Genomic DNA, 11,962 nt, shown 5'->3' with positions numbered 1-11,962 from the left:
TTATATCAATTTTTGAAAGGCTCTTTTCACTGCACCTTTCACCTCTTTGTTCCTCAAACTATAGATCAATGGGTTGAGCATGGGGATGATCAGTGTATAAAACACAGAGGCCATCTTGTCTGTCTCAAAGGAATGGCTAGAATGGGGCTGCAGGTACATGAAGACAAGTGTCCCATAGAATATAACTACCCCTGTGAGGTGAGAGCCACAGGTGGAGAAGACTTTGTGTCTGCCCCCTGAAGAGTTTATCCTGAGAATGGCCACAAGTATGAACATGTAAGAAACAAGAAGGATCATGAGGGAAGAAACCAAACTAAATGAAGCAAAGGTCATAATAATTAATTCAATTTCTCTTGTGTCTGAGCATACAATGGACAATAGAGGGAGACTGTCACAGTAGAAATGCTTTAATATATTTGATTTACAAAAAGATGATTTTAAAAGATTTATTGTGATCAATAGGGATGCTATGGTGCTATAGAGGTATGAAATAGCCACCAAGATCCAACATACTCTGTCTGACATGATGACCATATAGAGGAGGGGCTTACAGATAGCCACATAGCAGTCATAGGCCATAGCTGACAGAATAAAAAGTTCACTGGCAATAAATATCCCAAAGAAAAATAGCTGTGTTGCACAACCATTAAAGGAAATGGTGTTTTTTTCAACTATGAAACTGACCAGCATTTTTGGACCAACAGCTGTGGAATAACCAAAATCAACAAATGCAAGATGCCTGAGAAAAAAGTACATGGGGGTTTGAAGGTGGGAATCAATACTGGTTAGGATGATCAGACCTAGATTCCCCACAGCTGTGGCCATATAGTTGAGGAAAAACACTACAAAGAGGGGCCCCTGAAGCTCAGGACGGTTTGTGATGCCCATCAGAATGAATTCCGTCACCTGGCTTCCTGTGGTTTCATTCAACTTGATCATTTCTTCCATCCAAGGAAGATAATCTGAGAAGAAAGAGAAGAAACCTCCCTTGAGCACTGCTTGCTTGGTCAATTAGGAAGTTAGTGAGTAGAAAGGTCCTAGATAAGATGAAATAAGAACTTTCCCACTAAATCAGAAAACATTTTTATTATCACATCACACAATATCTCAGCAATATCCTGTCACCAAGAAGAAACTGATAACATTTTTATGATTCAAAATTAGGAGTTAATTTAGACATTCTTTAACAGTAAAATATGTGACAAGACAATATTATCAATCATTTTCAAAAATATTTTAACTAATCAGCATGGAAAACAAACATTATGGGATATTATAGGAGAGTATAGTATATGAGAATCCCTAATGGAGACACTGTGGTGTAACGGGGATTGAGTTGCCCTTGAAAACTATGGTTTAAGAACAATATTTAACACATGTATGTGTGACCCTGTGCTGGTCTTGTAACATCATAGTTTTCTAGGGCCTAGACATCATCTTATGTAATGACTCACATTTTAAGAAGTGCTTCAGGGGTCATGATGGAAAAAGTAGAAGAAGCCCTGGTCTAGGCTACTCTCTATAATTATATATCACCAAAAATTGATATCCAGTGTTCATAAATGGAATTTCCTTCATAACAGTGGCACAAGCCATTGAGGTTAAATGTCCAATATCTCTTTCTTTCTGCATCTCCAGTAAACATTTAAGACATGACCTCAAGGAACACAACATGGATAACCAAACTCTCTATAGCATCACCTCTATGCCAACTTACTCAAGGTAGAATATTTTGCTTCTTGGAAGATGAATGTGATCTAGGACTGGAATTTTGATGTTATTAACTGCCTTCTGAGAATTCAGAAATTTTAAGTTTTCAATTGCTTTAATTAAAGTTGTTCTACAGATGGTATTCAATTGCACAGCATAGTTATCAAGGACAATCGGGCTCTCATGTACTGCTATTGATTACTGTTCTCTGATAAAAGCTATTTGATTTCTCTGGTTGCAGAAAAATAATCGGGTCATTGTTCAGAACTATGCTTGTTATCTGGTTACCTTCCTAGAATCATTTCATAGGGTCTTAATTTAATGAATGTAAACATGGCCCCAAATTTCTCTATTCACCCTCCCAGTGGGCATACTGATTGAATTTTGAAACTGGACTGCTTGGACCCCATTGGATTTTTTGACACTTGCTCTACTTAGATGACAAAGCAGCAAAGATGTTACCTGTTTACCTGGAATTTAGAATCTTCTGTGACTTCTTCATATTTTTACTACTGCCAGCTGCTTGAGGGAGAATTTATATGTTTCTCATTTCCAATGAGGCCACGTCCCTGAAGTACTGGAGAACGTTAATGAATTTCATAATTATCATGTCAAAGAAATTAGTGAGATCTGTTGTCTCTAATGTATAAAAATAAAAAAAAGAATTAACTAATTCCATGAAACACCTATTAAATAGCAACTATTGCCAAACTCTTGATTGTGGTAGGTATTGTGCTGGTTGTATCAAGCTTAAGGACATTGCAGAAATTTCTGGGAGAAGTCTGTAGCCAATCAGAACAATTTATTTTGTTCCTTCACACATCAAAGGCCTGAAAAGAAAGAAAATCTAGTGGCTAGAAGAGAACATAAAGTTGAAAGTGCAAGATGAAGAGCCTGCCTTTTTGGAAGCATATTGGGAAATATGGTACATTAGGCCCAGTGCTGGACCCAGAAATAAGCACAAATTTGTGAACAGGCTAGGTTGCCTTTAGAATAATTTGTTCAGTAGTTTCTGTCATGTTATTCTCTTTGTGACCCCATTTGGAGTTTTCTTGGCAAAGAAACTGAAATGGTTTGCCTTTTCCTTTTCCAGTTCAGTTTACAGATGTGAAACTGAGGCAAACAGGGTGAAGCGGCTTGTCTAGGGTCATACAGCTAGTGTCTCAGGCCAGATTGGCCCTAAGGAAAATCAATCTTCCTGATTCCAGACCTGACAATCTATCCATTGCACCTCCTAGCTGCCCTTAGAATCTTACAGAAATCTTTCAGAAGGAGTTAAGTAGTACATTCGGTAGAACAAGTATACAGTTAAGAAGAACTGTTTTCAGATCTGTCTTCATAGAGTAACTGTGTGACCAATTGTAAGTAACAACCTGTTTCTGTCTATTTTTCTTTCTTTTAAAGTAGGACGAATAATAGCACCTATCTGCTAGGATTTTTGTGAGGATCAAATGAAAATGTTATCAGCCATCTAAGTGGAAGAGGAAATCTCTCCCTAGGTCTGGAGTGAGGAAACCTGTTTTCAAATGTGACTTCAGACCCATTTCAGTGTCAGCCTGGGAAAGAGACATTTAATGTCTCTTTACCCCACCTTCTTAAATTTTAAAATGGAGATCATAATAACACTTCCTAGTAAGAATATTATGAAGTTCAAATCAAATATCATGTGTAACGTGGTTACAACAGTGACTGATATAGAGAAGACATTTAACGAATAATTGTTTCTTATTGCCTGCAAGCATTTTCAAAAACTACCCATTTACAAAATTCACCCTTCTACAAATCCTATTGTGTAGTTTTAAACATGGAACAAAAAAATGTCAAAAAAATGAGCCTATAACTTTAATGGCAATCGACTCCTTTGGGGATTCTCTATTTTTTCTTTGTCGAGTCAGTAAAGTATTTTAACTATGAATATGAAGGAGACTTATTAATGCCTAATGCAAACTTTTTGAATTAATATATGATGTCTAGTAATATCATCATCATCCACATGTATTGACTGGATAAGTCCAGATAATCCATTCTTGTTGGATTCCTATCCAAGCACCATGCAGTATCTTTGGCCGGTGGCGGGGGGGAAGTATGCTCTCTCTATAACAGCTGTTAAGCATCCATGAGTGGGAATGAAAGACAATATGCAATGATTGCTACATCACAGATAGAAGGCTGGCCTTAGCATTATGACTGTCTAGACTAAAGTACAAGTTTAGAGAGATGTAAATTTCATTTATTCATTTGTTTATTATTGTTTTGTATGCCCAGTGCCTATGAGAGCATGGATCACAGAGTCCTTCCTTTCACAATGCCTATTAATCGCTCTGTTGTCAAATATTCTTATGGTAAAAACCTGATCTTCTGTTCTTGTTTCATGATGTTCCTTTAACTGTTTAGGTCATTAATCCATTTTGTATTTATTATGGGATATGTAATAAGATAATTATGGTAATAAAATTATTATGACGGTAAGAAATAACATTTAAACACAGTTCACTGTGTCCCTGCCACTCTTCTGAGTGGTATCCTATATTATCTCTTTTGATCCTCACAACAATGTGGGGAGGAAAAAGTTATAATTATCTCCTTTTTATACTGAAGGAAACTGAGGCAAAGGTTAAATGACTTGACCACAGTAACATAGTAAATATCTCAGGCTTGATTTGAATTCAGATCTCCCTGAGTTTAGGGTTGGTGCTCTATCTACTGTGTCACCTAGCTGCCCCTGTATGGCATATTTAGCTCCCTCTAATTTCTGCTAAACAACTTTGCAATGCTCCTAGCTTTTTTGTTAAAAAATATTCTTCACCAAATAATGTATATTATTACCTTTATTGAACACTGAGCTATCAAACTCAATTCTTTATGATTCTTTACTTTGTCAAATTTTCTAATGATCTACTTTTGTATTCTTTAATAAGTATTGTGATGCTTTTTCTTCTGAAATATTTAGTGATCAGTCATGTGCTACTTTCTCTTCTTCATACTTGCATTCTTACCTATATTCCACTTCTTCCCCCAACCTCATATACAGATACAATCAGTGGAGGAGTCAATCTATTCAAACAATGGAGTGAGTCCTGGATATAAAATGTGGCTAATCGAAAAAGCCTTAGTTCCTCAAATATACCATTCTCCTCTAAAACCAACTTGACCTCAGGACACTACTGATGTCCATTTTAGCAAATAAAGTGTACCCTTGGCTAGAAATCTTTTTGTGCTATCTATTTACTGGATTTATAATTGGTTAAGATTTGAATAATACCTATGTATAAACTTTTCTCCTTTTTACTATTTTAAAGGTATTGAGAAGGTGTTAATTTTCAAGTATGCATTTCCCATTGAACTTTGATTTTAGATCATCAGTTCTTTTCAAATACACAGCTATAATGCTATCCTTGATATCTTTCTGCCTAACATTGGGTTTTGTTATAGATCTATATGTGAGGTATTCATATGATACCATCTTGATGTGGTTAGACTCTGGACAATGCTGACATTTCCATCTCTGGGATGTACCTCATCCAATGACAAATATTGCCCTCTCAAGTTTGTGTGTCTGTCCCTTTTCTGCTGAGGATCACAGGATCAGATTTACTTACTTCCCCATTCATATTTTTCCAGTTATCACTCAGTGATGTATCATCATACTGATCTTCAGGAAATCCACTGAAAGAAGGGAACACTGCACAGTATCTTGTCTACTGCATCTCCTTCAGCCAGGATAATTGCTCCTTACTTAAGATTTAGTTCCAACATTTGAAATAATAACTTGGGCTCCTCATCAACATAGAATATGTTCTCCTACATGAGCTATGATTTTTAAACTCTCATTTGCTCATGTATTTTCTTCCTGCTTTCACTGCACACTCCAGAGCTCTCAGAGTCATTACCTATCTGTGGGATTTTGAGGAGAATGCTGTTTCCACTATGAAGAGCTATGGTATCCTCTACAAAGAGGGTCCTACATTAATATACTTCTAAGGATTCATGGAGCCCATAGGTATGATTATTATTAAAAGACCCTAATAACAGGTTAGAAGACATTTTTCTCATTATTCAGATGTTATATGACAATTAAGTCAGAATCCTATCCTCAATCCATATGTAACTCACATTCACCTAGTATTCGATATTATGGAATCACTTTAGTCTGGATTTACATCTCAGTACTTGACCATAACTATTACTGTTTGATCGGTAGGAAACATGTATTTTATAAGATTCCCAAATCATAAATATAGTGAGAATACCTCCAACATATGTGCCCTGGGAATGGTAGAGATTTTCTTTTAATACATTCTGACCAAGTCAGAGATGTCATGACTAAGGTCACAACTTCAAGGGCATGGCTGAGTCAGAAGGTCAGAAAATACGTTCAGCTCAGTACCACACTGGAAGATCTAGGCTGGCTGCTGGTTGAGAAGATGGTTTGAGTGTGTGTGTAACTCTATATGTCTACATGTCTATCTATATTTCTCTATATATACACACAATGATACATTTATCTCCCCACAATATGTACATGTCTAGATATGTGTACATGTATGAATGTGTATATACATATGTGGATATATACATGTGTGTTTAGTCTAATTTTCTAATCCAGTACACGGACAACAAGCTCTACTTCAAGCCCAATACCTAAAGCTATCATTGAGCAGGTCAATCATTGTGGATAATAGGTCAACATTTCTTATCCCTATGAGCATACTTCCATAACCACTTTCCTATAATGTTTGTGAAAAGAGAAAAGCACTTGTAATGACAGTAATCCCTAAGACCCGATGAAGTTTCTAGACCATCCCTTGCTGCCATCATTCCAAGAAGAAAGGCCGTTGGAGACCTAACCTGGAATTAACTTCCGTAGGTTTTAAGTCACAACTATTGACCCCAGAGGTGAATTGGATCTGCTACCAACCTTCTTAATACTATGATTCAACATAAGAAAGAAATATGAAAGTGACATTGCAGAACATGCATTTTCCAATCTTCCTGCAACTGAAGGACCACAGGCTCTATTCATTTGACTTATACCTGAAACATTCCTCGTGTATTGCTTCCACCTGTTAGTATGTGAGCTCCTTGAGTGTATTGACTGATTTCTACTTGTATTTGTGTCCCAGGGATTTATATAGAGTGAGTATTTTAAAATTATGTTTTCACTCATTCAAATTGATTTTGGGACCCAATATTTACTTCTGTACTGGTTTTCCCTTTTGTCAGAACATTTTGCATCTAGTAACTCTGAAACCATACATAAACTATTTCCTTGCTAATTTTCTAGTCTGTTTAAAAAATATCCTTCCTCTGTACTCTGTAATCCAATGGCACTGGAGTGATGGCTGATCAAACAAATAAACAAACAAAGTAAACAAAACACCTCCATTTTTTAATTCTGGCAGTCTCTCTGGATGTTCCTCCATACCTGGGACACATTCTTTCTAATTCTTTTCCTACTGATCTCCCTGACTTCCTTTAAGTCCCAACCAAACTCCTACCTTGCACAGGAAGCCTTCCTAAATCACGTTAATTCCAGTGTTTCCCTACAACAATTTCCTATTTATTCTGTATGTAGATTGCCTTGAATATATTTGCTTACATGTTGCCTCCATAAAGAGATTGTAAGGTCTTTTAGCACAGAGATTCTCTCTGGCCTTTTTTGCATCCCCACTATTTAGCAGAGGAACTGGAACATAGTAGGTGCTTAATCAATGTGTATTGATCTTTTGTTCCATTAATATAGACTTCCAAATAAATTTGTACCTTTGGTTTCTTTTTGTATGATTTTAGATTCCAACACTGCCCAGAAGCAACATATTCACTTCCTTTCACTATGACTTTTACAAATACCTTAAAATGGTATGACACAGAGCCTGATATTTCTGTACATGTAGTTCTTTCCATGGGATGAACATAGGAATAATTGTTAGTGAAATGTGTGTTTAATGATGAGAATGAAGATGATTATACTAAGCAATTTGACTTTTCTGAGTTGACAAGCATTCTAAGATAGGGGATAAAATACAGAGTGTTGGACTTTTAATCAGAAAGATTTGGTTTCAATCTTGTATCCAACATTAATGGGATAGATAAGGTCATAAAAGTACATAAAGTTTTTAAGCCTCAGTTTCCTCATCTATAAAACAGTGTTAAAATATATATTGTACCTATCCCAGAGCATTCCTGTGGAGTTTCAATGAGGTAATGTTTATGGACTCTATAAGAGTGTCAGCAATTATCCACACATTTATTCTTGTTGAAATTCTGACAGCAATCTTAACATGTGTGAAAGGAAAGCATATTTTTCCACTATTCTGAAGCAATCTATATAAGAAGTATCATTAGAGAATTAACACAAAGCAAAACAAAACAGAACTTCCCCTAAAACCCCTTTACCCCTGTAAGCATATCATTGGAAGAGGGTATTCTCTGTAGCTTTTTTCACTCATAGGGCCAGAGAACAACTGAGACGTGTTACCAGTGAGGAACAGATTTGTCAGCTAATTTTTTTAAACCAATATGAAAATAAAGCTGGAAAATCATTGAGGTTGCTATAAAGTCCATGTTATCATATATTATAGTAATGAAACTATTATGAATGTTCAGATTCTGTTTTCCAATCACAACAAGGGAAATCATGTGTTGCAAGATTTGGGTGCAGCACTCATCCTGAACAAAAGCACAGGGTTTAGGAAGAGACAATTGTCAGTAATTTATTTTTAACTCATTTCACACCAAATCACTAGGAAATTACATAGTGCCTTCATATACTCCTATTGAAGTCAGTGTGTAGAGTTCCTTCCCCAGTGAACCTCATTAAAATTCTTCCTCAATTCATTTCTCATTCAGGACAACTCCAGGAGAGACTGTGATGATGATGAAAAGGGAGCAACATATCTTCCTCCTTGGGAGGAGATTGGAAGAATGAAGAGAAAAGTCTAGAAGAAGCTATCTATCAACCAGGTACTTTCTTCCCTAAGACCTTAGCTTAAAAAGGCCAAGGTCTCCCACTGCCTCCAGGGCCATCTCCAGTCATCCTGATCTACATCTTGCCACTGAATCCAGATGTCTATGGAGGACCAAGTGAGGCTGGTGACTTTGCATACCCTTCCTTACTTAAATCCAATTCACTTGCACGTCATGGTGTCATCTCCCTGATGTCATGATCCTCTTCACGAAAGAAGGAGAAACAAGAAAAACATTTTTTTTACCCAGTCAACCAGTAAAATCTCCAGGGATGCCCGGCCTCTAGTCCTCTTTCCCCATACAAACCAATAACTTTCTCCTAGCAGTTCTTAAGCCTGCCATGCATTAAAATGAGATTAACAACATAAAGGAATTCAATTTGGACCAGTTTAAAGATGTATTTGAATTGGTTCAAAAAAACAAAAACAAACTTAAATGAACACTAGGAAAATCTTGGGCTTTTAGGCTGTGGAAAAAATCATTCATTACATTGTTCAGGAAAAATAAATATCATAATGTTTAACCTTATTCGATTCAAGGTTGTTCATACCAAGAATATCTCCTGACCACAGTAACTCTAGAAATGCTGGTTTTGGCTACATGGTATTTTGGGTCCTCCTTAGACCTGGAGTCATTGAAAACACTCTTGTTTGTGGAGGGCTTTTGATGGATCTATCTAAGTTTGTATTTTGGATTCCCTTGTATTATGTATTACTTAAGTGTGGTTCATGGAAAGCCAATCTTGTCTCAATATAATATAAACCAGAGCCCAGACACAATTTCCTACTGATTTTCCCCTACTGAAAAATGAAATAAATTTGTTTCTAAACCAATTTCAGATTTTGGAGTCTGTTCTCACAAACAACAAGGCATTACACTGAAAAATACCTGGAGTTTCTAGTGGATCCATATCAAAGGCATTAGAATTAAGTGACCTCTCAGATCATCTAAGCTGGAACACCTAGGTCGTGCAGTGTACAGAGTGCCACATCTAGAGTCAGGAAGACTCATCTTCCTGAGTTCAAAATTGGACTCATATATTTACAAGCTGTGTGATCCTGGGCAGGACAGGCCTGCTTGCCTCAGTTTTCTCATCTATAGAATGAGCTGAAAAAGGAAAGGGCAAACCACTGCAGTATCTTTGCCAAGAAAATCGCAAATGGAGTCATGAAGAGTCAGACACGACTGAAAAAAGGACTGAACAACAACAACAACAACAATTCTGATATGAATATTATATATTAACTAAGGAATTCAATTTTTAATAATAGAGTTCAGGGTGGACATTGATAAACTACAGGGAGAACATAGGGAGGCAACCTCAATATTGAATAAAGAAGAGTACATGGCTTGTGAGGCGTGGTTTAAGATGCTATTTTGTTACCATAAAGAATAGGTTCATGGCATCATAGATTTTGAAATTAAATGGGTCTTAAAATTTATCTTATAAAGTCGGAGCATTTGACAGTAAGTAAGAGCTAGAGAAGATGAACTTTTTGCCCGGAATACCACAGGACATAGGTAAAAGATTTGGTATTTTAACACAGGTAGAGAGCATCTTGAAAATTTTAGTTCATTTTAAGCTTTAGTAACTTAAAAGTGCATTGAAACTTTTGGGACATCCTTGATAAGCCATTGTTCTTTGCATTCCAGAAGAAGAATGGAAGATTTGGGTCTGAAGGTAACAGAAGGGATTGGAGATTTCCTCATACATTGGATGATTGCCACAAAGAAGAGGGAATAGACTTATTCTTGTTGGTTACAGAGGTGACCAGAAGCAACGGATGGAGTTTAGGGAGGGCAAACAGAAGTTATGGTAAGGATAAACTTCTCACCAATTAGAGAAATTTGTGAGTAGGACGGCAATTGTGGTAGGTAAGAAAACTCTTGTCGACATGTTGTTTCCCTTAGTACAATGCAAATAACTTTGTGACAAGAACCCTTTTTTTTTTTTAATTCATCTTTGTCTGCCCAATGCCTAACAAGGAGCATGGCAAGATAATTTTTTCAATGCTTGTAAATGGATTGACTCTTCCACTCAAGAAAACTTCAATCAAAAATGGGATGCTCAATTTGGGGGTAAATAAAATACAGAATTTAATAGAGGTAGTATTTATTAAGTCCTCCCTTAGCTCCTTTCAATCCATAGATGCACAAAATTATGATTCACTGGAGGTTGACAATTAAATAGAAACAACCAAAAATCATTCTCTTTTTGTGTATTGGAAGTGATGTTTTTACACAAAAAGAGAGAATTGAGAAGTTGACTAAGATATTAGGTGGAATTTTACTTGATTCTAATAATACATTAGAATCAAACACTTCCTTGGTCATAAAATAGAATGCTTATATTAATTTTTGAAAGACTCTTTTCAATGTGCCTTTCACCTCTTTGTTCCTCAAGCTGTAGATCAATGGGTTGAGCATGGGAATGATCAGGGTATAAAACACAGAGGCCATCTTGTCTGTCTCAAAGGAGTGACTAGAATGGGGCTGAAGGTACATGAAGACAAGTGTCCCATAGAATATAACTACCCCTGTGAGGTGAGAGCCACAGGTGGAGAAGGCTTTGTGTCTGCCCCCTGAAGAATTTATCCTGAGAATGGCCACAAGTATGAACATGTAAGAAATAAGGATGATCATGAGGAAAGAAACCAAACTAAATGCAGCAAAGATCATAATGATTAATTCAATTTCTCTTGTGTCTGAACATACAATGGACAATAGAGTCACAGTAGAAATGTCTTAATATATTTGATTTACAAAAAGATGATTTTAAAAGTTTTAATGTGACCAACAAGGATACCATGGTCCTACAGAGGTATGGAATAAACACCAACATCCAACATACCATGTCTGACATGATGACCATGTAGAGAAGGGGCTTACAGATAGCCACATAGCGGTCATAGGCCATGGCTGACAGAATAAAAAGTTCACTGACAATAAATATCCCAAAGAAAAATTGCTGTGTTGCACAACCATTGAAGTAAATGGTGTTTTTCTCAACTATGAAACTGACCAGCATTTTTGGACCAACAGCTGTGGAATAACCGAGATCAACAAATGCAAGATGCCTGAGAAAAAAGTACATGGGGGTTTGAAGGTGGGAATCAATACTGGTTAGGATGATCAGACCTAGATTCCCCACAGATGTAGCCATGTAGTTGAGGAAAAACACTACAAAGAGGGGCCCCTGCAGCTCAGGACGGTTTGTGATGCCCTCGAGAATGAATTCAGTCACCTGGCTCCCTGGGGTTTCATTCACCTTGATCATTTCTTCCAT

The 11,962-nt window shown here is 36.7% G+C and overlaps 1 protein-coding gene and 1 pseudogene across 1 annotated transcript; both read right to left on the bottom strand.

Moving 5' to 3' along the window:
• On the bottom strand, positions 1 to 948 carry LOC114031389 (olfactory receptor 8K1-like). The gene has a single exon (XM_027846450.1). The coding sequence runs from the start codon at positions 946 to 948 to the stop codon at positions 1 to 3; it is 948 nt and encodes a 315-aa protein (XP_027702251.1).
• Positions 949 to 11,022: 10,074 nt separating this feature from the next.
• Positions 11,023 to 11,962, bottom strand: LOC114031393 (annotated as a pseudogene).

This window comes from Vombatus ursinus, unplaced genomic scaffold (assembly GCF_900497805.2).
Source record: "Vombatus ursinus unplaced genomic scaffold, bare-nosed wombat genome assembly UNPS02015166.1, whole genome shotgun sequence".
In the NCBI taxonomy this organism is placed as follows: domain Eukaryota; kingdom Metazoa; phylum Chordata; class Mammalia; order Diprotodontia; family Vombatidae; genus Vombatus; species Vombatus ursinus.
The sequence above is the reverse complement of the archived record's forward strand: the minus strand, read 5'-3'. Positions and strand labels throughout refer to the sequence as shown.